The sequence below is a fragment of the Lipophrys pholis genome (genome assembly GCF_963383615.2).
Source record: "Lipophrys pholis genome assembly, chromosome: 21".
In the NCBI taxonomy this organism is placed as follows: Eukaryota; Metazoa; Chordata; class Actinopteri; order Blenniiformes; family Blenniidae; genus Lipophrys; species Lipophrys pholis.
The window spans coordinates 10,589,764-10,615,777 of NC_137649.1; the positions used below are offsets into that span (position 1 = coordinate 10,589,764).

Consider the following 26,014-nt stretch of genomic DNA (forward strand, 5'->3'; position numbering starts at 1 on the left):
GGTGAAGCTGAAAAACCACTAATCAAAATCGCAAACGCTCAGAAACAAACAACTAAACAAAAATGAGTGACCTCCATCAGCTTCATTCAACCTCTATCACGTGTTTCGCTCCTTGCCACAAGAAAAAAATGCCAAGGTTCAACATCAGTTTACTTTCAACTCGTCACCATCAAAGCAAGAGTGTGTGGCTTCCTGTTTGAAAATGGAGAGCAGCTCAGACTTGTGTTTCTTTCACACAAACTCTGCAACACATGGAAATGAAAGAAAAAAAAAAAAAAAAAAGAAATCACTCACAGGACGGACATGGCAGCTTTGTAGTGGCAGCCCCTCTTCCCTGGCTCTCTTCCTCTCTGTCATTTTCTGTCTATCTCCCTCACACCTCCTCCTCTTCCTCCTACTCTTTCCTCTCTGCGTGGCTCCTCAGCGACGCTCGCCCTCAAGCCTTCCTCATCCCCTCTGCTGATTGGCTGGCGGGGAAGTGTGTGATTTACTGCCTCCTTCACCAAACAGATGTTTAGGTGAAAACACACACACACAAACACACACATGCACCCGGAGTGGAGAGTTATGTCTGGTCGCCTCGGGGCTTGGAGGTGTGATGACGACACACACACACACACACACACACACACACACACACACACACACACACACACACACACACACACACACACACTCACAGAAATTCAGATTAATGTTTACATGAGCGCGTGCATGAGGTGTGTACACACACTGAGGTCAAAGGTTAGGTAAGCCTTAAGAGTTGTCAAGGCGTTAAGATGTGTTAGGGTCAGGACCTCAAACACACGCACACGCACACACACACACACACACACACACACACACACACACACACACACACACACACACACACACACACACACACACACACACACACACACACACACCCACACGTGCACACAATGTTACACATTGCTGTGAAAAGCAGCAGAAGAGAGACACACCATTTGGAAATAGGACTAAGACTAAAAGTTCATTCCTGGTTTACGTACGTTTCCATACGTACGTAAATCAGTGACAAAGAGCAGTAACAAAGTTTCTTTACTCATATAATTCAACATATTTTTTTTATTGTTTGTATGAGTGTTCTTTTTTTATCGTGATCTACTCTCAAAGGTTAAAAGGAATAAAGGCGATGCTGGGAAAGAGCATCCCGCTGACCCCCGTCTTTTCCTGCTGTTGTTTAAAGAGACCAAAAAGCTTTAGAAGAAATCTTGAGTGTTTGTATTGCTTTTATCTTCAAATTTAAATAAAATGTTCTTGAAAAGCATTTTGAATTGCCTTGTGTCTGAATTATGCTACACAGATTAATTTGCCTTGAGAGATAATTGGCTTTGAGAGGCTCTTCCAACAGGCCGGCGACCTTCTGAGAGAAGTTGATTTAACTAATTCAAAAAATATGTGAGCCTCACAGAGGTTTTGCTTTCAGCCGCCTTAAAGGCTCTGCGAAACAATGATTTCCGTATAATCACGTGTTTCCGGGGAAAAAAAGGCTTCAAAGTCGAAGGGGCGTGTTCCAGATTTTAAATGGCATTTTCAATAGTGCCGACACCCTTTGGTCAGTCCATGTTGTCACCTGAAGCCACTTGTGCAGTTAGAATACACAGGTTAACCTTCTATTATAAGCAAAATTTCACTTATTTACAGGATGATAGGAAATATGAGAATAATTCTTACTCGATTAATTAGCACAGATCAGGAGATAACTGAACAGGCCAATAAACCCAAGATAAAAACTGAAAATGTATTTTTTAGTGTCTCTGTAATGCTTCCTTGCCTCGCTCCGGTTCAGCCGCTTGTCACTTCCTGAGATAAATTTGTGGTTGTTTGGTTTCTAAATGTTTAAACTTTCTTCACCGGCTGTTTACCACCTTTGTTTGTCCTTTGACCGGCGTTGCATCAGACTTAACAACGAGGTAAAACAAAAACGAGCCAAAAAGCTTCAAACCTTTGCAGAAGGTAGAAAAAAAACTTTACATGTTAATGTAAATAAAAAAAACTAGATTTAAAAAAACAACAAAAAAAACCCAACAACAATCAGCTCAGAAGGAAATAAATTGCATACATTTGTCTGACTTCGAAGTTCCACGAAAAGCAGTTGAAATTTCATCTCGACACTTCATTTGGCTCCTATTATGTCATGTGTTAGTCATCACCGACCAGATCTTGTCAGAGAAAGTTCTGGAGATCGTGCATCTGGCTTGAAACTGAACCGAACAGTTTAAGGTCAAAACAAGGTTACAGCTGAAAGTGAGACGCATGTGGCTTGTTAAATCTAATCAGCGCAAAAAACAAAAAAAAAAAAGGTCCCTGATACACACACACACACACACACACACACACACACACACACACACACACACACACACACACACACACACACACACACAGAGGGTCAATCTTTTTCTTAGCTCTGGACTCCTCAGTGAACAAGGAATTGCCTTTTTTTTTTTTTTTTAGCTTGTTTTAAATCCCTAAATGGAAACGACTGCAGAGTTACAGGTTTCCTTCACAAGGGAGTGAGATGAGATATTGTGTGAGGGGCGTTAACAGCTGGCTGCAGTTGAGCTGACCAACCACGCACACGCACACGCACACGCACGCACAAACCTGGAACTGTTTAACCTCTGCTGTTGTCACCAATTTAACTTTTTCATACAAAAAGACACACGCACACGCGGTGAGGTAACAGCGCTATCTCAATTTCAATTATAAGGCACAGAAATCTAATGCCTCCCACTGTTCATCATATAGTGAAAAAATAAACATCCTCATGAAAACACAATGGGCTGCTGTACAGCGGTGTAGTGGATAGTGCTCTGGCCTCACATCAAGGCTTCAGGTCCCAGCTTGAGTCCAGTGTTGGTGCACTGTGAAGACTGCTGAAGCTAAAGTCCATTTGACTTATGAAAGGTTTTGGTTCCCCATTCATTTTTGGGGAGTTCCAACTATTTCTTTACACTTTTTCGGTCAATGTTCTTTTGATTGTATTCACATTTCTTTTAATCAGCTTTCTTGTAAGTACTCATTTACTGAGGGATTGTACTTTCTGGACTGTGGGAGGAATCCGGTGAGTCTGACAGGGAGAACATGCAAACACCATGCGCAAAAGCCCTCAAGCCAATCTGGGCTGGAACGGAGAACGTTCTCATAGCGAGAAGAGCGCGCTAAACCACCCCTCCTCCATGCGAGCTGACGCTACTTCTTCAACACACTTCAGAATCTTTACTTCTCTTTATTTTATAATATATCAACTTTTTCAAGGATTTCTGCTGATCTAATCGAAGTGAATTTAAAGAGGAAACTGCAACCACACATGTTTCTGCCCTCTCTATCAGCCTATCAGCCCTCTCTCACACTCACTTGTTTTATTTTTTTCCTCCACTCTTTTGCTCACATTCATTCATGACCACACACACACACACACACACACACACACACACACACACACACACACACACACACACCCCCTGTCTACTTCAGTTGTAGGTTGTCCTCACACGTGCACTTCACTGCAGAGAAAGTGGTTACAGCACAGTACCACAGTGTTCCCTCTGATGGTAAATCACATTCACTGTCCTCCACAGCCTCATGGCGCATGCACACGAGAAAATCCTTTCACTACATTTTCAAAAAATCTGATTTTGAAACCTGCGCATCATTTGACATCTCAAGGAGAAAAGGGAAATGCAAACACACTGATGAAGAACTACTTCCTGACAGCATTTTCTGCCTTTTTTTCCACACACTTTACACTCCGTAAAAATTACCCTACATTTTTACTGAACGTATTTGTCTAGTTTATAGATAGAAAACCTCATCTTCCTATTACTAAGACTGGTTGAAAGTCAGGCCTCAACTTTTCCAGACCAATAGTCCATCCCAGGGTGACCAGAGGCTCTTGAGGCACTTTTAACTGTCTCCCTTCATCAGGAAAGGTTAATAACGAGCGTAAAGTCATATTAGTGTCGTTTAGAGATGAGCTGTCTGCACTATGTGGCTCAGTCTTACGGCTGATTCTCTTAATGATTTCTGATGACATTACGTCACTCAGTGGTAGGAAGATGCTCTACACTCTGCGGTCTGGATGTTACAAGTTCTTACAAAAAGTAGATTTATGATCTTATGACAAGTCTTAAAAAGCAAATCTCACATTTATTCAAGGCTCGACTTCAACTGCCGTCTTATACAAGAATAATGCTAATGTCACTTATTGTGGGACTTTTTTCACATTCCTCTCAGGAGGACTGAATCAAAATGAAGGACCGCCAGTAATCAGGAGTTTAGTGTAAAGGTGATGGTGCTGCAGAGAGCAGCTTTAAATCATAACATTACTAAAGTTAGTATGACAGTGACAGAGAAAGAGAGAGCAGCTCTGCAAGTTTCCAATTCTTCCCAATCACCTACACAAAGTAATGACATCATTGGCTCGCTGTTAGCGATGATTTAGTCGAGAAACAAGCAGAAACATAATAAACAAACATTCTAAAATGAAGAGTTGAGTCACAATAAAATACTAATTTCACATGGAAACAAAATGCAAAAACACCAAAAGACAAGAGCGAAGCATCGATCACTTACAAATCAAAATCTCTACATTTCATGTTCCATTGATCCATCACGGATACTTGAACCTGTGTGACGGGGCTCTGAGGGTACGCTGGACAAAAAGGCCCTTTTATATAGAAGCTGAGAAGCAAAGCTGATAAACACCTTGGGTGCTCTGTAGTGCAACGCCTGTCAGAATCAACCAGGGATGAAATCTCTTTGACAAGCAGTGCGTGAAAGGCCTTCCCGGCTGCACAGAGCAGTTTTCACTTTCGATGACTTCACTTCACTTTATAACGGGTTTTGGTTATGATCACCGTGACCCCAAAGACCCCAAAATCCAAAAGAATACAGTTCACTGTCACCAAACTAACATGTGGCAAAGTCCACTCCCCTTCCATGTAAACAAACAACATGAAGCAGAAGAGGGGAGGACGACGGCGGACACCGGGGTCACAAATATCAACATAAACAGATTCAGGATTGAAAAATGTTTTGTTTAATGTTTTTTTGAGGATCTCTTCTTCCTTATCTGTTCAAGATTAACTCATTATTCAGTTTGATTAAGACGTTCAAAAAAAAAAAAAGTTTAAATAAAAACAAATGGAACAACTGTAATGAGGGTGTAATCTAGGTTCTATAAAATACAAATATATTGATATGGAAAAGTTGCATTATTTTTTCACAGAACAAAAAATTAAATCTGCAATGCCGCTCTCATTTTATTTGATTAAAATTAACATTTAACAATAACAGCACATTCAGAGTTATTATCCTAAACACAGGAAATTCAATGATTCATAATAAAACTCGTAGCCATACATTTTCTGCTGAGAAAGTTGTATCGAGGTCTTGAGGAAAGCAAACCGCAGCTTATGCCTATTGTTATTTGATTGCTTTAAAAAACAAAAGCATTCATATATAAAACCAGTTCGACCATGTAAATCTTCTCAGCTTGACCTTTTATTAAACTCTTTCCAATTAGGATTCCTCTGAGTTTAAGAAGAATGTTTTTTTCCTCACTGGTGCTCTGGAATAAGTATTTCTTAGTGTAGCTGTAAATTCAGAGACCAGTTTGTCTCCCACCTCCATCTTCCAGCGGCTCAGCCATTCTTCTCTCTGTCTCCTGCTGATGTAGTACGGATCTCCAGCCTGGAAAGTTACTCTGGGGACCGGCCTCCTCCGCAGCCTGCCAGTCTCGCCCTGCACACACACCGAAACGTGTTATACAGTTGTGTCCAAGAGGGCTTAGCCGGATTATTTTAGAGGTGGAAACCAGAAAATAAACTGTCAGGTCCTCACCTCTCTGGGAGAGTCGCAGTTTCTCTCGTCTGGCTCATCTGCAGGAAAACAAACATTGCAGGAAATGGCTCATTTGTAAAGATTTAACAGGAGCTTTAATGAGAACTTAAAGTCAGGGTTTTCATCACTTTGCCCAGGCATCTGTATTTAAAGTCAAGATGTCCCTTAACGCTGCAATCTGGAAGTGATTTGGCTGTTAAAAATATAGAGCTCTGACCATCATTACTGTCAATACACCTTCCAGATGTAAAGGATTGAAACAGAATAGAGCCAGCTACCGACTACCTTTAAATCAAAGATAAAGTTATATGCAAAGAGTCTTATTTTTCAAAATATGACTGTGCAAAAAGTCTATATACCCTTATTCCTCTCAGCCTGCTCTAGTTTCCGACGCCCGCGCTTCTTGCGAGGGGAGGGTGAAGGCTCCGGCTCCTCGGGTGGAGTTGGGGGGGCATTTGCACAGGGGTCAGAGGTCGCCATCTCCTGGGAAACAGACAGAGCACAGTCTGAGGAAACCGACGCTCGACCTCGTCTAGACTCTTCAAAGGCTGCACAAGAACGGTAATCATGCACACACGTATGTACTGGCTTTATACACATGAACAACACATGTATACATGTAATCAAAAAGCTATTGCAGTCCCTGGACAAACTTAAAAGTCGGGCCTTGTTAGTATAATGGAGAGCAGGTATGGCCAGCAGTGTGTCTGCATTGGATCAATGTAATAAACACCCCCAACTCCTGTTAACGCACACACACAAACATGCACACACCCAATGTGAGCGCACCAATGTCACATTGATGTTATTAGGGGTGTTAATGATACATGGGCACATGTTCGGGGAAACACATGTTGGATGAGGATAACTTCTTATGGCAGGTTAATAAAAGATGTAAAATGAGCTGAACGTCAGTGGCACGGCAACAAATTTCAACGATACTGTGAATTTTCCAGATGACAAACACGCAGCTCCTTCAATGGTGGAGTCAAACAGCCTCCTACAGCTAATTCAGCACGTTATCTTTGAGCTGACCAGCGTTAATGATAATGATGCCAAAATCTTTGTGGCTCTAAAAGACCAGCGACCAGCGGGGTTGTTGTGCCTGCATGTGTGTGCTGCTAACAGATTTTATAGGAAGGCTAGTTAAAGAGTGGAGGCTAGGGGTGAACGTCAAGCTCAAAGGCTACGGGAACGCGGGTTTACCCTAACAAGCTAAGAAAGCTTATAATGAGCCACTGAGGCCTGTTAAAAGGCAGGGAACAGAAAATAAACGGTCTAAACAGGCCCCAGGACAGACTAAACTGCATCAGCATACATGTTTCATATAAATAGTTAAAAGAAAGGACATTCTGACACAGAGGAGTATTTGGATTAGCTTTAAAGCTCTTTGTGTCAAAGAAAACCACCTTCTGAAACTGCTCATTTGTAATAGTGTGTGACATGCTGGCGCCACATCGTAAGGTGGCCCAGGTTCACATCAAGGTGGTTTGCACATTCTCCTGCTCCTACATCCTTTGTTTTTCTGAACAATTTGGGAATGAGACTGTTAAGAGTCACATCCGAGGAGGCAGAAACATAAAGTAACCACAAGACTGAACAACTTGTTGGGTTGTCTGAATAATCTAATTTCAGGTTTGATGTCCTCTGAAGGTGTATAAGAGCATGAAGGCCTTCATATTTAGAAATAAAGCTGTGATCATTAAACAAGTGGTTTGTTTAAACAAACAGGGCTGCAAGTAATACCTGTCCATCAGCTTTCATTAAAATCAAACAAAGACTCTAGTTTAGTCATAATCATCATGAAATGAACAGATTGACTCGAAATGAAGTGATCTGACTCATTAAAAGAACATACGTTGTATTATAGCATTTCTCATGAATGTACAACAAGTTCATCATTAATTACCAATTGAGTCAAAAGGTTGAAATCACTGTAACACTTGCTATGTACTATTCTTAACTTACACATTGTATACATTAATATTAATTAACTAAGCTCAGAGAAAATATTTACACTTGTGCAAAATACAGTCATTGAATGAATTAACTGAGACAAAATGAAAATATTTCTACAATATAAAATGAGTGCATCGGTTTTAATCTTCTGGGGTCACATTCTCTTGACTGGAGCGCGTGGCTTTAGCGTTCATAGTTTAAAACCCATAAATGAAAGTAAAGCTGCATTAAGCAATGTGACACTAGATCAGCTAACTCTTAGGCAAACAACTGACTACTTACACATTCAGCAGAAACAGAGGAATCTGGACTTGCAGTCATCTTTTTGGTCACATGTCGAACGTAAATTCATGTCAGCCCTGGTTTGGTCCACAGACTCCTGAGAAAAATACCTCTGGGCTGCTATGAGCTCGACGTTCTTCGACTTTCTGTCATTTACCCGCTCAACAGGAAGTGTACAGCCGGCTTGAGTGAGCTGACTGTACACTTCCTTTTGTGAGAGCAAGTGCACGAGGTGAGTTTCGTTTGGGACGATGAACCAAAACTCCACTTTGAATGTGGCTGCAGACAGCGTGGACACACTTTTGATTGAGGGTATTGCTTAATGCAGCTTTGAATTTGTACCCAGAGGATTTAATGTGAGGATGGAGACAGATACCCGGAATCAATCACCACAAATGGTTGTCGGTCTCCTCTACCCGTCCTTATAATTCATAAGGAAACATAGAGAGTACCTTTATAATGATATGAATATGATCAAATAGCAATAATAAAGTTTGTGTACACACACACACACACACACACACACACACACACACACACACACACACACACACTGTTCTACAACTACAATGCCAGGGTCTTACTTTCATTACTTCAGTGAGGACTGTCAGCTCAGGTGAAGCACACGTCTGTTTTGGTGCAACGACTGAGGAACTTCATCATATTATTCATCAATGTTTTTGTTGTGTTCAGCAGTCATGGCAAACATTATGAGTTGACATTGTTTGTGAAGGAAGTGACTAAGATTTCTCCTTTTGATTCCGTCTCTATTAAAACATGTTTGGCATGACTGCCGGATGAAGATTTGCCACAAACTGCAGAAAACAATCCCGCACTAATCATGGACCTCCAGAGTGAAATCACACCTCAAATTTAACAAGTGAACTTTGGATACAGAATAAACAGGAAATGTTTACATTCTCGAACACCAACCCAAAAAACTTACCAAAAACTAAATTCCCTGTTGTGCCATTTTATCAACCTACTTGCCTCATTACAGACACAAGCACTTTTTCCACTTTATGCCACTCTACAGAACGAGACAAGTTAACCTGGAGTTATGTGCTTCCTTTTCTTTGTTGTCGTTAATCTTTTTCAAACAAGTTCCTGACACTACTGTTATCTTAATAGCAAACAAGACATCATGGAAAATACCCATTTTGACTCCACAGCTCACAGGCTCGGACCTGAGCCGTGTGGGAACTATAAAACTAAAAGAGGCTTTCAGATGGATGAAACTTTGATGTGACTGAAGGAGAGGGTGAGGTGAGGGCAGGATGTAGCACACAATTAAACAATAGTGCTCCAGAAATAACCAAATCAGCCATTGCAGGAACATATTCCAACCAAGAAGAGCAATCAGAGATTTCTGACCTCCACCAAAGGGTAGTCATGGACACAGGGAAATGACAACGGCCTTTATTCATTTATGTAGCTTTGGTGATCCCATGATTTGACTTCATAATTTGAAAGAACACAAGATAAGACAATATTGTTACCTTCTTCCAAGTTATCATCCGAACCGTAGTTGAGAAGCCTGGCTTATTATGGCGGTTTCACTCACTAACTTGTGGCTGGTGTCTGCTGGGAACCAAAGCCGTCTGTCGAGTGATGACCTGTGCTCTCTGATCAAAGCAGAAAACCCTGGAAACCAAACGGCTCTAAGATGTTGTAGTGTTGACTGTAAATCAATGGGTGAATCTCTGAACATAGTTTTGACCTTGTTGGGTGAAAAGATACTAGTATTAACCTCCTTGAACTTTTACACATTTTGTCACATTGCTACCACAAATGTATTTTATTGGGATTTAATGTGATATACTAACACAATGTGAAGTGGAAGGAAAGTAACACATGGTTTTATTTTTCTTTCTTTCAAATGAAAAACTGAAAAGTGTGGCATGTGAAGGTATTTATAACCCTTTACTCTGGTTCCAGTAAAAGTCAAGGAAATGAATCTTTCTTTACACATCCAAAAGTCTTTTTAGAAAACCATGTATGACCACTTATACATGAAATGTATACGAAGTAGTTGTTTTGAAGACCCATAACCAGTGAGGTGTGTTGTGATCTATAGAAACAAACTTGTGATAAAGTGAAAGCGTTTTGCATCTAGTGATGAAAACCGAGCAAAATAAATACTGAAACGATGAACAAAAAGATGTTGCTTAAGCTCTTCACAGTGTGGGAGGTTGCTATCGGCTAATAGTTCCTGCAAAATTGGTCATAAATAGTCACAATTTATCAACTGGTTTTATATTAACTGCTGGCTGCAGCCGTCCTCTCAACAGTAAAATGCATCATGGAGAGAGATAAGAACTTATATAAGTTGCATATATTTTTTCATGTTCAGACATAAGCGGACTGTCAATAATGGTCTGCCAGCAGCTGCTGTTCAGGAACCATCTGAGAGTCTGTTCCTTCAGCTCTGGCCATAATGTTTTCAACCACAGTTGTATTTTTCATCACCGTTACAGTTTCTGAGTTATTTTTCTAATCCCTCACAACTTCCCCGATACGTGTCTTTTTTAGTTCAGGTTCTGCTCTGTAGCTTCATTTTTGGGAAACATTTAGCTTGTAAAGTCAATCAAATAGAGAAGTAGTTTTTTTTTTTCAGTGGTGTTGCAGCATTATGTCGTCATACAGTGACATCTAGTGGTTTGAGATTGCAAGTATCAGTGTATTTCGGGATATAGTCACGTGGAGAGACACATGAAAATGTGACTCATAGTCCAGAAAATATGGTATGCATCACAAAAAGCATCAATTAGTTAGTAACATCAAAATGTACAAATTAATAAACTTGCTTGATAATGAAAATGAAACAAGAAGAAGATACATTTTATGTGTACGAGTGTTTCATTGTTGAATTAAAAATGAGTTATTTCTAAATACAAACAAGACATGATATGAAACATTCCATTTAAGCTTTGTTAGAAATACTCCTAATTAATGACAATGAACTTCATGGCTCGTCTGACATTGTCAATCAACAATTGTCCTAAATGAAAACAAAAATGTGCAAATATCACATTGGTCCACATAACAATCTTTTTCCCTGGAAATAGGTATGAAAAAGTGGGGTCCGCTTATATTCAACACACAATATTCAGCTTGTGCTGTTATGCCAGGTTTTGCATAAAAATGAGGAACATGTTGGTTGTGATACCCAGCAAGGATAAAGCACTATGGGTGGAGCAGCTGACCGAAGCAGGAATAAGCTGTGGACCCTGAAGACTGTATAAATAAAACTGTATGTAAAGAGGAAACATCTGAATCGTATTGGAAAGACACAATAGTGTGTGTGTGTGTGTGTGTGTGTGTGTGTGTGTGTGTGTGTGTGTGTGTGTGTGTGTGTGTGTGTGTGTGTGTGTGTGTGTGTGTGTCCAACCATGCAACCATGCCTGTGTCCCATTACATATATTTAACAATGTGAACACCAGCCTGTTTAATCCTGTGTTTTTTCATTAGATATTTTTTAGAAAACAAAAACAAAAGATTTGGTCGTTTTAAAATAGGAGCCTTGAGAAAAAAAAAAAAAAAAAAGAGGAGGGGTGATCTTATAATCACGGTAAAGTCATATTTGAACCAGTTTGTACTTGTCCAAGTATGAATTCAACCATTTCAATATCAACCTTTTTTTTTGGGGGGGGGGGGTTCTGAGAAAGTAGTTTTACACACACCACTGTAAGTCCTCACACTTTCTGAAAAACACTGTAACCACAATTTTTCCACAGTGTCTCTGTGAGCTTTGTGGTCTGAGCGCACACCGGAAACATCAAATGAAAGCCGGCCGATCTGCCTCGGAGCTGAAAGTAAACCCAAAGCTCTGCTAATCAAGGCGTGTTTCAGTTAAGTTACGACCCTGGTAGTTTTCAATAATTACAATTTACCCTAACCGAGTATTAGTGTGCATAGACACTCATTATTCATATCGTTTGACAAGACAAGTGGCCGTGCCTGCGAGCGGGTTTCCATGGAAAAGTCATTGCGTGAATGTTGGGAACTGCACCAAAACATCTCAGACTGTACTTCAGACTACTTCTAGTGTAACGCACATACACAAGCATAATCACCCGGCAGCTGCAGCACACATGCCTTCATACGGGGGGGGGGGGGGGACACACAAACAGGCTAACACCTATCCTTCCGAAAAAAAAAACAAACACACACAAAAAAAAGCAGACTAAGAAGCCATAAGTGAGAAAATGGAAAAAGAAGCTTCAAATACTGTTACTGCAATATAATGTGTGTGACTGCTTGAGATAAAGTAAATCTGAGTGAGGACAAAGCAGTGAGGCTTCGGCGTCACTGACAGCTCCACCTGGAGGCTCCACGCAACACCTTTATTCCTCGATACACTGCACTGTGTGTGTGTGTGTGTGTGTGTGTGTGTGTGTGTGTGTGTGTGTGTGTGTGTGTGTGTGTGTGTGTGTGTGTGTGTGTGTGTGTGTGTGTGTGTGTGTGTGTGTGTGTGTGTGTATTACACACTTTTTTGTCCCTGACCACATTATTTTGTGTTGCTGCCTTCAAATTCAGCATGCTGACATATTATTTCAGGAAATGGTTAAAAGTTTTAACATGTGGTATGCAGCCTGTGTTTAGTTTGCTGTGGCTCGGTTGGTTCTCGACTGAAAGGTTGCAGGTTTGATTCCCTATCTGTCCACCTGTTGAAGTGAGCAAGACACTGAACCCCAAACTGCTCCGAGACCCCCCCCCCCAAACCTTGCGTGGCAGCCCAAACCTTGCGTGGCAGCTGCCTCCACCGGTGTGTGAATGTGTGAATGTGATTAACAATCCTTTGGGGACTGCTCAAGTGCTGGGAAAGCACGACATGGATAAAAACCATTTAAAAAAATACTTAATTTGTACATTATTACAAGTACTATTGATTTTAAGTGTACTTTTGTGCACTTTACTGATGATAAAGGGAGCAGCACCTGCAATTTCATTATATTACACACTAAATGACAAATAAGTATTATATTCTATTCTATTTTAATCTATTCTATTAATCCCAGCAGAAATTCTTTATAACATTGCTTCACAGAGTATTAGTAATTTACAGTAAAAAGGATAGAAAAAGTATACAATATTAACAAATATTAATATATATAATATATGTAAATTATAATACAGAATATTAAATAGTAAATATTGATTTATACAATACACACTATAAAAAGGCATTTCACAAAGAAGAGTTGTAGAGTTTGATGGCCACAGGAAGGGAGAATCTCCCGTGGCGCTCTATAGAGCATCTTGATGGAGTAAGTCTGTTTATGAAGGTGCTTCTGCTGCAGACCGGGACATCTTGTCATGGACGGGGTGAGAGACGTTGTTCAGGACGGACGTCAGTTTGGACCATTTCCTCCTCTCTGACACCGCCTGCGCAGAGTCCATCTCCAACCCCACGACATCACCGGTCTATTATTCTGCCAACTGAGCCACAGTTCACATCTGATAGGTGCCACATTTGTGTGGACTGGCGTAGTGCTTACAGTACAGTTGCATTTCAATTAAGGGACTAAAAAGGTTCCTGTGTCTGTGTCTCCACTGCAGCCTGAAGTCCTGGGAGTATTACATCAATGACATGGGGGAAAGACACGGGAGGCAAATGCACTACACCTCCAATTGGGGTGATAAGAAGAAGACCAAAGACAAAAAAGAACGATGCAATAAAACTAATTGATTTTATCCTCATTTGAAAACAAAGCAGATTCAAAATGCTACAAATGCTTGAGTCCCCGATTGATCAGAGAACAATGGTGATGAATGAAGGACGGGTGGGTAACATCTGCAGAGCTATAGAGGATATGGAGGATCAGGACCTTTTGAAAGTATCTCAGACCAGGTGTAAATTTGTATCGTGGGTCCAGCTGTTCACGTTCCTGTGATGGTTCTTAGTAGTCAGGGGAGGTTCCTGCAGCGCTGATGCAAAAAAAAAAAAATCCCCAAAACGTTTCTGTTCTGATTATCATTACTGCTTTGACTACTTCTGCAAATATTACTACCAACCTCACTGCACACTCTTTTAATATTGGCTTGCTGTGGCTCAGCTGGTACAGCAGGTCATCTCTCAATTAGAAGGTTGCAGGTTTGATCCCTTATGTCCCCCTTCACGTTGAAATGCCCTTGAGCAAAACAGCACCACAAATGTCCCCTTGCATGGCAGCCGTCTCCATTGCTGCATGTGTCTGTGTGCATGTGTGTCTGGATGTGTGCGTGCACACATCCAGACACACATGCACACACATCACACACTCCACAAAGAAAGGTGATGAGACGACAAGTAGCAAAAGCAAAGACATCAGTGACATTGGAGACAGTAACAACACAGCTCTGTATTACTGTTGGTAAAGTTCGACTGCTCTATTAACCGCTCACGGGAAGGTTGCAAGCCGGACTTGAACAAGGATTGTAGGCAGCGCTGTAACCTTGGGCCAAAGTAACCAACAAAGTGACAATACTGCAGTGAAATGGGGAACAATGTGTCACCTGAGTTCACGTTCACTCACAATGCGTCGACTTTCAGAATGCTGAAGTTGAACCTGATCATTCAAGGGTGTACAAATTCATATAATGGCTGTTTTGGAGGGTCAATATCCATAGACACTCTGGTCTCTGAGCCCCCTGGTCATTGAATGAGATTGTTTTGACAACATTCACATTCAGATGCAAGAACACCAAGAAATACTCCTTCAACAATTAAAAACAATTTAGAAGATTTGTTGTGCTTTTTTTATTTAAGGTTATAGTAAAAAGTTCTCCTACTGATTCAAAATCTGGTTGGCCAGCAAAATGTCGGGGTTTTTTTTCTGGAGCTTTTCACATTGTTGCTCTGGCCTGCTTAAGAGGAATTAAGAGACTGCGCACAGTCAGAGGTGGTTCATTTGCCATTTCTGTTGCCTGATAAATTTATTTTCTTTTGGTGTATTAGTGCTTGGAGTGGGTAAATTATTAGCAATTATCTTTTCAGTGGATTCCAAAAATCCACTTTTTTTTTAATACAAAACGTTGGCTGTCTATTTCATTGTGGTTTTTGGTGCTTATGTAAAAATGTGGAGGTTGGAGCCATGCTGAGTGTAAACAGTTATAAAGTTAGAGTTACATGTGGAGGCAGAGTTTACATATCGACCACAACAAATACAAGTCAGTGGAATCTTTCTCAAATAATGAACAAATGAGTCATTAGAACGCTTCAAAAGAGAGGAAAAGCAACCCATAGCAGCTGATGTAATAACCATAACGGTGACTATTAAACACAAGGAAGTGTTACTTTAATGTTAATATAAATGTGATCTTTAATTAATGCATCCGGAGAGATTTTTTTTTTTTGTACAAGTGGTGAAAGTGAAGCGAAGCGTTTCAGGACACATCACACGGATATTTAAGCATTTTCAATATATGAATTTGTCACTTTGTCGTAGTTCTACAAATCGTGTGATTGTCGTACTCACAGGGAGCAGCTGCTTGCGTTTTCTGCCGGGACGACCCACCCTGCGCTTGCTGCGGGGGCTCGCTGGCGTCCCCTCCTCTGGACTGTCCTGGTCTGCTCCGTCTTCACTCTGGGCAATTACACAGAACCCACATCAAACAGAGAGCCATGACCGTATGAAGTTATAATTGATGTCAGCAGTGAGAACGCTTTGAAACGATTCAAGGCGCCACGTTATAGAAACACTCCAGGGTACGGACAGAAATACAAGATAAATCTAATAAGGGGTAGCACATGGTTGATAGCAGTAGTAATAACCAAACCAGAAAGACAGATTTCACAGATTTTATGGAGTTTCCACTTGGGAAAAGAAATATGTATGAAGACGCCACTGAAAAAACACAAACATTTCAGAATTCTTCCAAATACGAATGAGGAAACTGTAAACAGGTATAACCTGATCTGAACAAAGTTAACCAGATGCACTGATGCAAGATGGGAAAAAAACAACTCATGATGTCTTGATTAATAATTTGAACTTTCTTGTGAACCTGTGGAAAAGTAGATAACACAACCATGTTTTCCTGCTCTGGCTTGTATTAAGTCTCTGACGCTGGAATAAAGGAATAATCTCAGCAGCTGGTTAAGATTTGTCCGCTCAGCTCACAGCAGAGTAAAAGTGCCGTTGTGTTTCAGCTGAGTTGGAGCTGAGCTGTGGTGTAATTTTACAGCGATATTCAGAACAGAAATAGCTTGCTGCACCTGTGTGTCGACTAGACAGTGAGTGTAGTGGATGTTAAAATAGACCAAACTGCTGGGCGAGCTGCTGAAGTGGAAGAACATTTCGGAACACAGTTCAGCTGCAGCTCTCTGTGTGGAGTTTGCATGTTCTCTCTGTCCCTTTGTAGGCAGAAAGTAAACACGAGAGGTTCAGTTAATGTCGGGGTTATCCGTGTTTCTGACAACCAGTCCGGGGTGTTTGTTGCCTTTCGCCCCGTACTGACTGATGTAGCCAACCATGAACCTTACATGCAATGCAAGATATATTTATTACAAGTTGATTTTGCGTCCTATGTAAAAAATAAAACCATTAGGAACGTGTGAGATACTACAAAGGGGAGAGAGTATACTTGAGACTATGGATGTATACATACTACAAATCAAAATACGTCACAATGATTTGCAAATCCAATAAAGCCATTTTTCAATCCCAACACAGCAAAAATAACATTTCTAAAGCTGAAACCAAGATGTTTAATATTTCCTGGACAACATCAGCTCAGTTTGAATTTATTGATTTGACTGAAGTTGTTCAGTTAACAAGCAGCAACATTTCCTACTTCAGATTAGACCGAGTATAGTAGTTTCCTAACACTGTAAAACCAACTCTCAGGATCCAGTCAAAGTTCAGTCCGGTCCAGCCTTTCTATTTTTACATCAGTTCTAGTCTGACTTGTTGAAGGGCTTTGGTCTGGTTTAAATTTTTACTGGTCCTGAGGGGCCATATGAAACTAAAATAGGCAGCACCTGTTGCACCTTTAATTAAACACTTACAACCCTAATGTGGGGGTTATCGTGTAAGAGATTAAGTCTGTTACTTGAAAAGTAATTTAGTTCCGCTGGGAGGATCAAATTTGCAGCAGCAGAGACTTTCATCGCAGTCTATTCATATTTGAGGACTCTTTTTTTTTTTTTTTTGGCTCATCACTGCCCCGGGCAAAAAATTAATAATAGTTGCGGATATCAGAGAGTAAAATGAAACTCTTGTACTGCTGAAGTGGAACAGACAGATAGACACAGATCTGCTTCTAATTAGACGTCCCCTATCTCGCTCAAAGCCTGCTTACCATGATAGAGGTGAGTGACTTGTACAGAAATACAACAAATGGGCCATACATCACAAAAGTATTCGCCTGTTACTTGGCCTGCTGAGGCCTCAGGTTTTATTTGTTGAATTTATGAGTTGTGTTTAAATTTTCCACTCATTATTCAAAAAGGACATTCCCAGAATTATATTCAGTTTCGGCTTGGGATTTATACATGTGACACTAAATTATTATAAAAAAAAAAAACAAATTTAAAATCCTGTGGGAGTTGAAATGAAAACCCAATGTACACATATAAACAGACCTGTCTTATTAGTTGTCATATGAAACTACACAAACTACATGCAAACTCAAATGTGCAATTACAAAAGCTGTGTGAAAGCAATTTATTTATTTGTGGGTTTTTTTGCAAAACACAACTGTCCTTCTGAAATGAAAGAGGCCTTAATCAGCATGGCAGTCAACAACGTTTGTGCAGCAAGCTTCTTATTAACACCCGGTATCAGTTTTAGCTTCATCATTCTCAGAACCCTCACACAACTACAGAGGAACTAATACCACAGCTACTATGAGTAATAAGTTCATCAGTAAACATGATGCCTATCAGTCACATTTCATTGTAGAAAGACCTTTCATACTGGTTCGCCCAAATAAAAAAACAGACATATTGATTTCAAGACAAGAATGAGATATGATGAAAACGCAGTGTAACCCTGATGCAGGATTTCCACACTGGAGCACCTTCTGTAACTCTAAGACGACAATACAAATGCTCTTCCAAAACAGAAACCTCAGGTTTGACAACCCCACCCCCCACTTTATACTTGCTGCTGTCAGGTTTCTGTTTGTACAAACGTCCTCGTCTCTTCCCCTCTGCCGGACCCTGTGCTACGCGACCGTGGAGTGGTTGCTAAGGTGCAGAAACTGCTTAGCAACTGTCTCCGATGGGGCCGCCGTGCTGACTAAACATCCTGATGTCACTTCCCTGACGATCAGCATAGCAACCAGCTGGACTGGGTAATGGCGTTGTGCCATCTAATACGGATGTGTACGATGATATCCTGATGTGTACGATGATATCCTGATGTGTACGATGATATCCTGACGTGTATGATGCACAACTCAAAGGCACAGTGTTTATATATAATGTAATTTTTCTCATTGCGTCCTAAAGCACGACCAGAAGTCAAATACAGGCAGAACCACCTGAACAAAAACACCACAGGATCAGATTCCCTGTGAAAATGTGACAGCACACACAAACACACACTAGTCAATCTGTCCATATATCTTTAGTCTATTTCTGTCTCCCGGCAGGTTATTTTAGGCCACTGCAGTTGCTAAGCAACCAGACTGCAAACCAGGCAGGCAGAGGAGGATCCCATCAGCAGCAGACAGCTTGTCCTCTTTCATTCTTCCCCTTCCCTACGGTCTCTTCTATCCCTCCCTTCTTTCTCTCTCTCATGTACTTGATTATTCTTAACCACCTTTTGTCAGTATCTTACTTTGAAACAACAATTGACCTTATCATTGGTGGACATAGGTCTCAAAAAGCCAAATGTGGGACTACATCTTATCCGTATTTTACATTATATTTATGTCAAAAACTCTAAGTAATAGAGTGATTTGTTACTGTTTTTAAATTAGCAACACATAATCTATTACTTCAACATCAGTGGGCCCTTTACTCATTACATTTGACAGTTTATTCTGCTCTCAAGCTAAAAGTTTGTTGTAGCAGAAGCCAACACTGGTTACTGTTTCACTAAAATCCTGTTTACTGCAGGAGCATCTTATCAACCCTGAACTAAATCAGTCGTCCTGACAGCAACATGAGAGACGTCCATCTGTGAGTAGGTCCTTGTGATTACCAGTGTAAACACGAGTTTCCCTTTATTTGGCGCGTCTGCATGTTCGTAGTTTATCTTGATTGTTTTGTTGTTGTTAACTAAGATTAGCGAGACACAAGTTTCCTTAATAATTGTAACTGACTCCACTACTTTTAATAAAGGAAGCAGCTGCTATAATTAAATAAATACTTCCTATTAAAATGCTCTAGACTGATGACACGTGACTAGAGATTAGTTTCCACACCGTCACACGTCTTTCACAAAATCTTCAACTTTGAAAGATCGCACAGTAAGAACATTTAAAAATGCTCTCACAGAACCTTGGGAACATATTTTGATGCATTTGCTGTATTAATGGGCTCTTGGCTGCCGAACATTTAAAACCACAAAAATCAAGTGTTGAATAAAAGTTGGCAAACTACAAAATGTGCTCCTCACCCAAATAAAACTTCAGTTTTTCACACAATATACACTTTCAAAGGGAGTTTATGTGGAGCTGTCATCACTGTTTGTACACTTCATTAGTTCTCTTGGGGACAGATCAGGGCCTCTAATGTATTGAGACTCAACCCAACAGCAACTTCTTTTCAAGCACACTGTAACCTTAAGGCTTTGGAGATAAGACTGGATAAAACACCCTCCTTGAGATCAAGATGTTGCCCTGAAGGTACATCGTTTCAGTCTTTACACTGGCTTTGTAGTTTGTAACTTGTACTTATTGTAAATGTGGCGAGCAAAGCTTTAGAAAAGAACAACTGCTTCAGAGCTGCAATTGGTCGAATGCTGAAAAAGGAGCAAATAGTTTTCGAGCTTCAAAAACCTGGAACAAGTTTTTTTTTCAGCCAACTAATAATCTTTAAATCTCTTTTAAAAAGGTTCAGCTGTCTGCAAAAGGTGGACATACAGAAACTTTGTTCTAAAAATCTGTTGGATCTGTTTAAATTTCCACTTTGGTTTGATATAAAGTGAAAGGACATCTTTTATCAAAAAATTATTCACAAGACCGTTTAAATGGTGCGAACATGTAGATTTATGAACCTAGGCTTTATTGTAAAATATGTATCTATACCTTTTTACAGAGGAGTTAAGCTTCATAAACATACAGTATGTTACATATATACTGTGAAAGTAATTGTCCTGTATGCAAAATTTTACAGAGAATTGCAGAAATGTCCTGTCAAGATGAAACATGGACCGACTGCCCGTGCTTTTTCTAACAAATGGGGGAAAAGCCAATCATTTCTTGCCTTCAATCTCTGCGGCTTCCTCCAGCTTCTCCTCTGGGCATGTCTTGACTCTTTGCCGGAGTAAAATCTCAGGATGTTAAAAAAAGAAAGAACCACTCTATAAGCGGAAACTTTGTTTTGGCTCGGCGCCAGCGTGTGAATGTGGAAGAGAGTGAGTGAGTGAGACGGGTCTTTATATAGAAGCACTATAGAGTGAACTTCAAGCTTCTCGCAGATTTACGAGGGCTGCCCTGTGCTCCGGGAGAGGGCTCAAATGAAAGGAGCCATTTTTCACCTGTCTGAATGAGCTTAAAGGTATTTGTGCGCTTGTTAATTTATCTGAAAACAAGATAAGGACTTTAATACTAAAACCCATGCACTTGTCCGACCTGCATCTGGTTGAGTGAATGTGTGGAATGCAGAAAAAAGCCTGCACTGATGTCAATAAATAACTGTAAGTTTAATGATTACAAACACACACAGCATAGTTACTTGCCAGGTTGTTATTGGGGGAGCCTTCGATCGCAAAGGAGGCAGAGGGGTAGTGATAATGACGGCTGTCGAGAAAATGGTACGGCTATAATAACATTTGTGGCTGCAGAAATAACAGCTTTTAATAAATGAATAATAGAAATGGTCATTTTAAGAGCTGTAGCAGCAAAAATGATGTCTGAACAGTCAAGTTGTGTATCAAAGAAATAGTGAATGTACTTGAGTTTGATTTGAATATGAAGCTTTACTTTCAATATAAAGGCATTTTAACAAAATTACATAAAGATTTATTTAACATTTTTTAGATTAACTCCAGTTGAGACTTCCTGTCGTTTAAAACCCCGCGTAGGCTCACATATATCTTTAAGCTTGCGAGTCCCTCACCTATATTGTATTCCTCCAATAAAAAGGCTCTCACAGATCCCCGGGAACATTTGCTGTATTAATGGGCTCTTGGCTGCCGAACCTTTAAAACCACAAAAATCAAGTGTTGAATAAAAGTTGGCAAACTACAAAATGTGCTCCTCACCCAAATAAAACCAGTTTTTCACACAATATATACTTTCAAAGGGAGTTTATGTGGAGCTGTCATCACTGTTTGTACACTTCATTAGTTCTCTTGGGGACAGATCAGGGCCTCTAATGTATTGAGACTCAACCCAACAGCAACTTCTTTTCAAGCACACTGTAACCTTAAGGCTTTGGAGATAAGACTGGATAAAACACCCTCCTTGAGATCAAGATGTTGCCCTGAAGGTACATCGTTTCAGTCTTTACACTGGCTTTGTAGTTTGTAACTTGTACTTATTGCAAATGTGGCGAACAAAGCTTTAGAAAAGAACAACTGCCTGAACTGTGAGAACTGCAGTTCAAATAGTTTTCAAGCTTCAGGAACCTAACTGTGTAACTCCAACAGAAAACCAGAAAAACTGCATGGCACAAACATAAACAGATTTTAGGATGACAATTACATGGTAAGAACCTGCTCTCTCCACTAAATATTAATAATCACAGAAGCCTTTCTATACATATCTATGTGGAGTTTTGTGTTCTCCCTCTGTATTGCTGTGGGTTTACTCTGGGCGCTCCAGGTTCATCCAACAATGCAAAAACACAATCCACAGGCTAATCATAAACTATGATTTACTATATCCAAATAAGAAACAACACAAAAAAAAGTAATTTTGTCAACCGGCAGAGTTCATATAAAGTATGTATGTATGTATGTATGTATGTATGTATGTATGTATGTATGTATGTATGTATGTATGTATGTATGTATGTATGTATGTATGTATGTATGTATGTATGCCCCTCACGTGTATTGTGAAAACAAATTAGTTCATATTCAAAAGGATTGCAACATATTGATGACTGAATTAAATGTCAATTCTTTTGTTTTGAAACTACTCACTCATCAACAAATACTGTGTTACAAAAAAGTAAGATTGACAAAATCTAATGATGTAGCCAGAAATCAAAAATACTGATAATTTGATGAGTATATCAATGAATCGGAAATTCACAGCAAAACAAAAAAAAGCAGCTAAATCATTGAGACGTCTTTCTAATATGGACACTTTTCATTCATTTTTGGGGTTAAAGATTCAAACGTCACAATTCTCAGCCTCCAACTTACCAGGTCATTGGAGGCGTCGTTGTCTGGCGTCTGGGCCGGGTCCGTGGCAGCAGGACTGTTGGACGGCATGGCAGAAAACGGCTCTAAAATACCAGAGGCTTTCAATGTTTTTCCCCCCCAACGCAAAAAAAAAAAAAAAAAAAAAAAGTAAAAATGAAGAAAATCAAAACATGGGCGAAGCACTCAGGAGCACCAGGTGCAGCGTCATTCGGTCTGTCGGTCAGTCGGTTAGAGGATCATCAGTCCTCCTGCTCTGTTGAAAGAAGAATGAAGAAACACACAGAGACACACAGTGTCATAAAGAGACAAACAGTGAAAGGACCTGAGTCACACCCCAGTAAAACATCTTTCTTAGTGTGTGGATGACAGCGAGAGAGATCGTCTAGTTTTCCACACATCCTCAGTCAATCCTCCTCCTGCTCACCTTTCAAACACACAGTGCTCAGGTCAGGGCTGTTCAACAGGTGTGTGTGTATATGTGTGTGTGTGTACGTGTGTGTGTGTACGTGTGTATGTGTGTGTTGTATTTTGTCACACAGATCCATCATGTACAATTCACAGCAGCGCACACACACACACACACACACACACACACACACACACACACACACACACACACACACACACACACACACACACACACACACACACACACACAGGTGTCCTCAAAGGAATCTGCTGGAATCAGGGGAGCCTTCAAAGTGGCTGTCAGCACATGATTAATGTGGCTGGTTAAAACTGTCCTATATCATTAGCCTTCAGACAGCAGGTGGACACGACATGTTTTAAATGTTACTCTCACGTATGACCCAGATTAGCATTAACAATTGCATAGGCACACACAATACGAACAGAATTAAACAAAGTCCTATGGTAGCTGATGTTTTTTCTTTGATTTGTGGCTCTTCATCTGCTAAAATATAACGAAAGCAAACTTCCTACTAAAGCCTGTAATTAGTAAAAGGGTAAAGATATATTTCTTTAATGCAAAGATTGATCATATTCCACAAAACAGAATGTGTATTTTTGATCAAATATCTCGGATTATAGCACTTTGCAACAGGAGATACTGCATAACCTTTAGAAAAGACTTGTACCAAATAAATAAATAAACAAATAAATAAATAAACCTTCTTTCTTAAATCAGAATATCATCACATGATAAAAACATTTGTTGACCTATTATATTTTCTGGTTCTAAAGGAATAACATGCTCCAGTTGTATCTCAGTTAGTTCACAAATACATAAAACAAAAATGCAAATCTTTTTATTTTTTGCTCCACATATAAACATTTTTCAAGCAAACTATACCAAGTGTGAAATTATATCTTAACATCCTACATTATATCTTATATATATATTATAAATTCTACTGAAATTAAAAATTTGACAAGCTGTTGATGATTGTATATTTACTTTTTTTATGTAATGAAGTGTGTGTTCCTACACACTTTACACTATCAGTGACTGTGCTTAGAGGCAGACTTTGGGGTATTTCGACTGCTTTCAACATGAAATAGAAATTGTGTAATTTCACAACATGTAATTGTGAAATTACAGGTACAACAATGCTCAATCAAACATGTCATTTTCTTCTATAACGCTATCATAATAACCTTACTATACCTTGCTTTTTATGATTCTTGGTTTTCTAGCACAGTGATTTCCCAAACACAGTTTACAGTACTTCAACACACACGGCCATTGGATAAGCTAATATAATCTAATATTTGGCTTAGGGATGCACCGATACAGATACCAGGTATCGGGTCCGATACCGATATCTGACTGCGAGCCGTGCTACATGCTAAAGAGTTTGTGGCTCACACACCAGCGACGCTACATGCAACACATGATTAAAGCATGACTGATATACTGATTAACAAAGAGCTGGAGACTCAAGCTGGTTTCTGTAAACTGCGTCTCCCCGCTGGTCGGGGGAAACGCAGCTGCGAGGGAGGCGTTCGGTGTTCGGTGGCGAGCCGACCGTGCGTGTGACCTTGTAAGTACTTGAAGCGTATATTGGCTCTTGTTTCATCATCCTCTCATCTCTTGGAGTTCAAAAATCTTTTTTTTTGCACTGGACATTCATTATTGATAAAACTACAGAGCAGGGCACAGAGGAAGGAGGGCAGATGGCCAGATTCATCACCCAAGAGCACATTTTAAGAGTAAAGGCCTGATTTTCATAAGCTTTTGGTTTGTAATGAGCTCTGACATGGCTTGTTTCATCTGGGCAACTGTGTCAATGGAGACATTTAAGGGCTTTAAAAAGGTATTACTGACAGATATCAACATAGACAAAAAACAAAAGCTGCAGGCCATTTCTTTTTGACAGTCAAAGTGCATGTAGGAGAAAGATAAGCAGATTTAAACTGAGCAAGCAAAGGCAGCACAACACCTCAGTCAGATCAACAGACCAATTCCAATAAATGTAATAACCCATAGTGTGGAAAGACGCTGTTCAGACTGTATTTCACCTGGTCGTAACCTGAAGACAACCTTTGCCCTATTTCACACTGGAGCTGTCTGTGACTGCTGTCGAACACTGGAGGGATCTTGTAGAGTCTGAAGTTTCCTCACAGAATCTGACAAGGTGCAAAATATAGCGCAACACCCGACTGTTCATCTGTCCCAGACCTGTCTCACCGCTGACCTCCACTACACTGTAAACTTGATGACAATTAATCTCAGTGCATCGATACAACAAGCCGACCTATATTTTAAAGTTTTTGGTCTGTTTAGTGACGCCTGTTATCTGGTGATGCATCAAACACAAGTATTCCAGCTATGCAGGGCCGGATTAAGCTCGTTAGGGGCCTTTGGGCAGAATGTCGCAGTTTAACTCTTTTGAAAAGGGCTCCCCCTCAGTTTTAACTGGTGTTTGTAGTTGGCCTGTTACGTTGAAGTGACCCAGTAGGTGCAGAGTGCGCTCCAGGCAAAAAGTGGGAGTGCCAGTATAACAACTGAAAAGCAAAAGACCCCTGATGTTGCATGAATTTTTTTGCCGTTGCATCAACTCATCTTCAGTCAGATTCAGTTTCAGTATATTGAGCATGTTAGCAAAACATCAGCCAAAAACAATAAAAACATTAGAAGTGCTTTGTCAAAGGGTTTCACATGCATCAGTGTCTTACAGTATTTAGCCATTGCAAATACACAGAGTAATTGAAAAGCCCCGGGCCGTTGGTCACACACACTCACACACACACCAATCTCCCGGGTGTGTTCAGACTGGTCAGGTTTGTTTTGATTGAAACAACCCCTGCAGGGAGATTTCTCCTGCAGCACATTTGGAGAAGTGTGAACCCTGCAAACCAAACCCTGATGTGCACCAGACAAGCCAACAGAGAAAAACTTACAGTTTAAGTGAAGCATGAATGCAGCGCAGAATAAAGACATCTGGAAAGACCGAGAACAGAAATGACAG

At 40.2% G+C, this 26,014-nt stretch overlaps 1 protein-coding gene across 5 annotated transcripts in view; it reads right to left on the reverse strand.

The window, feature by feature from the left end:
* The window catches only part of LOC308126823 (DNA (cytosine-5)-methyltransferase 3A-like), a 48,925-nt gene that overhangs the window by 19,316 nt on the left and 3,595 nt on the right, over positions 1–26,014 (reverse strand). For 2 of the 5 annotated variants that reach the window (XM_080491471.1, XM_080491470.1), the window contains exons 2-6: positions 22,584–22,836; positions 15,573–15,680; positions 6,231–6,354; positions 5,872–5,909; positions 5,656–5,772 (exon numbers count right to left, since the gene is read on the reverse strand). In XM_080491471.1, coding sequence (XP_080347597.1) covers positions 5,656–5,772; positions 5,872–5,909; positions 6,231–6,354; positions 15,573–15,680; positions 22,584–22,652 — 456 coding nt within the window. In that variant the 5' untranslated portion in view covers positions 22,653–22,836. Of the gene's footprint in view, positions 1–5,655; positions 5,773–5,871; positions 5,910–6,230; positions 6,355–8,112; positions 8,247–15,572; positions 15,681–22,583; positions 22,837–26,014 lie in introns of those variants that run through there. The other 3 variants (XM_080491474.1, XM_080491473.1, XM_080491472.1) reach the window with 2 other exon arrangements.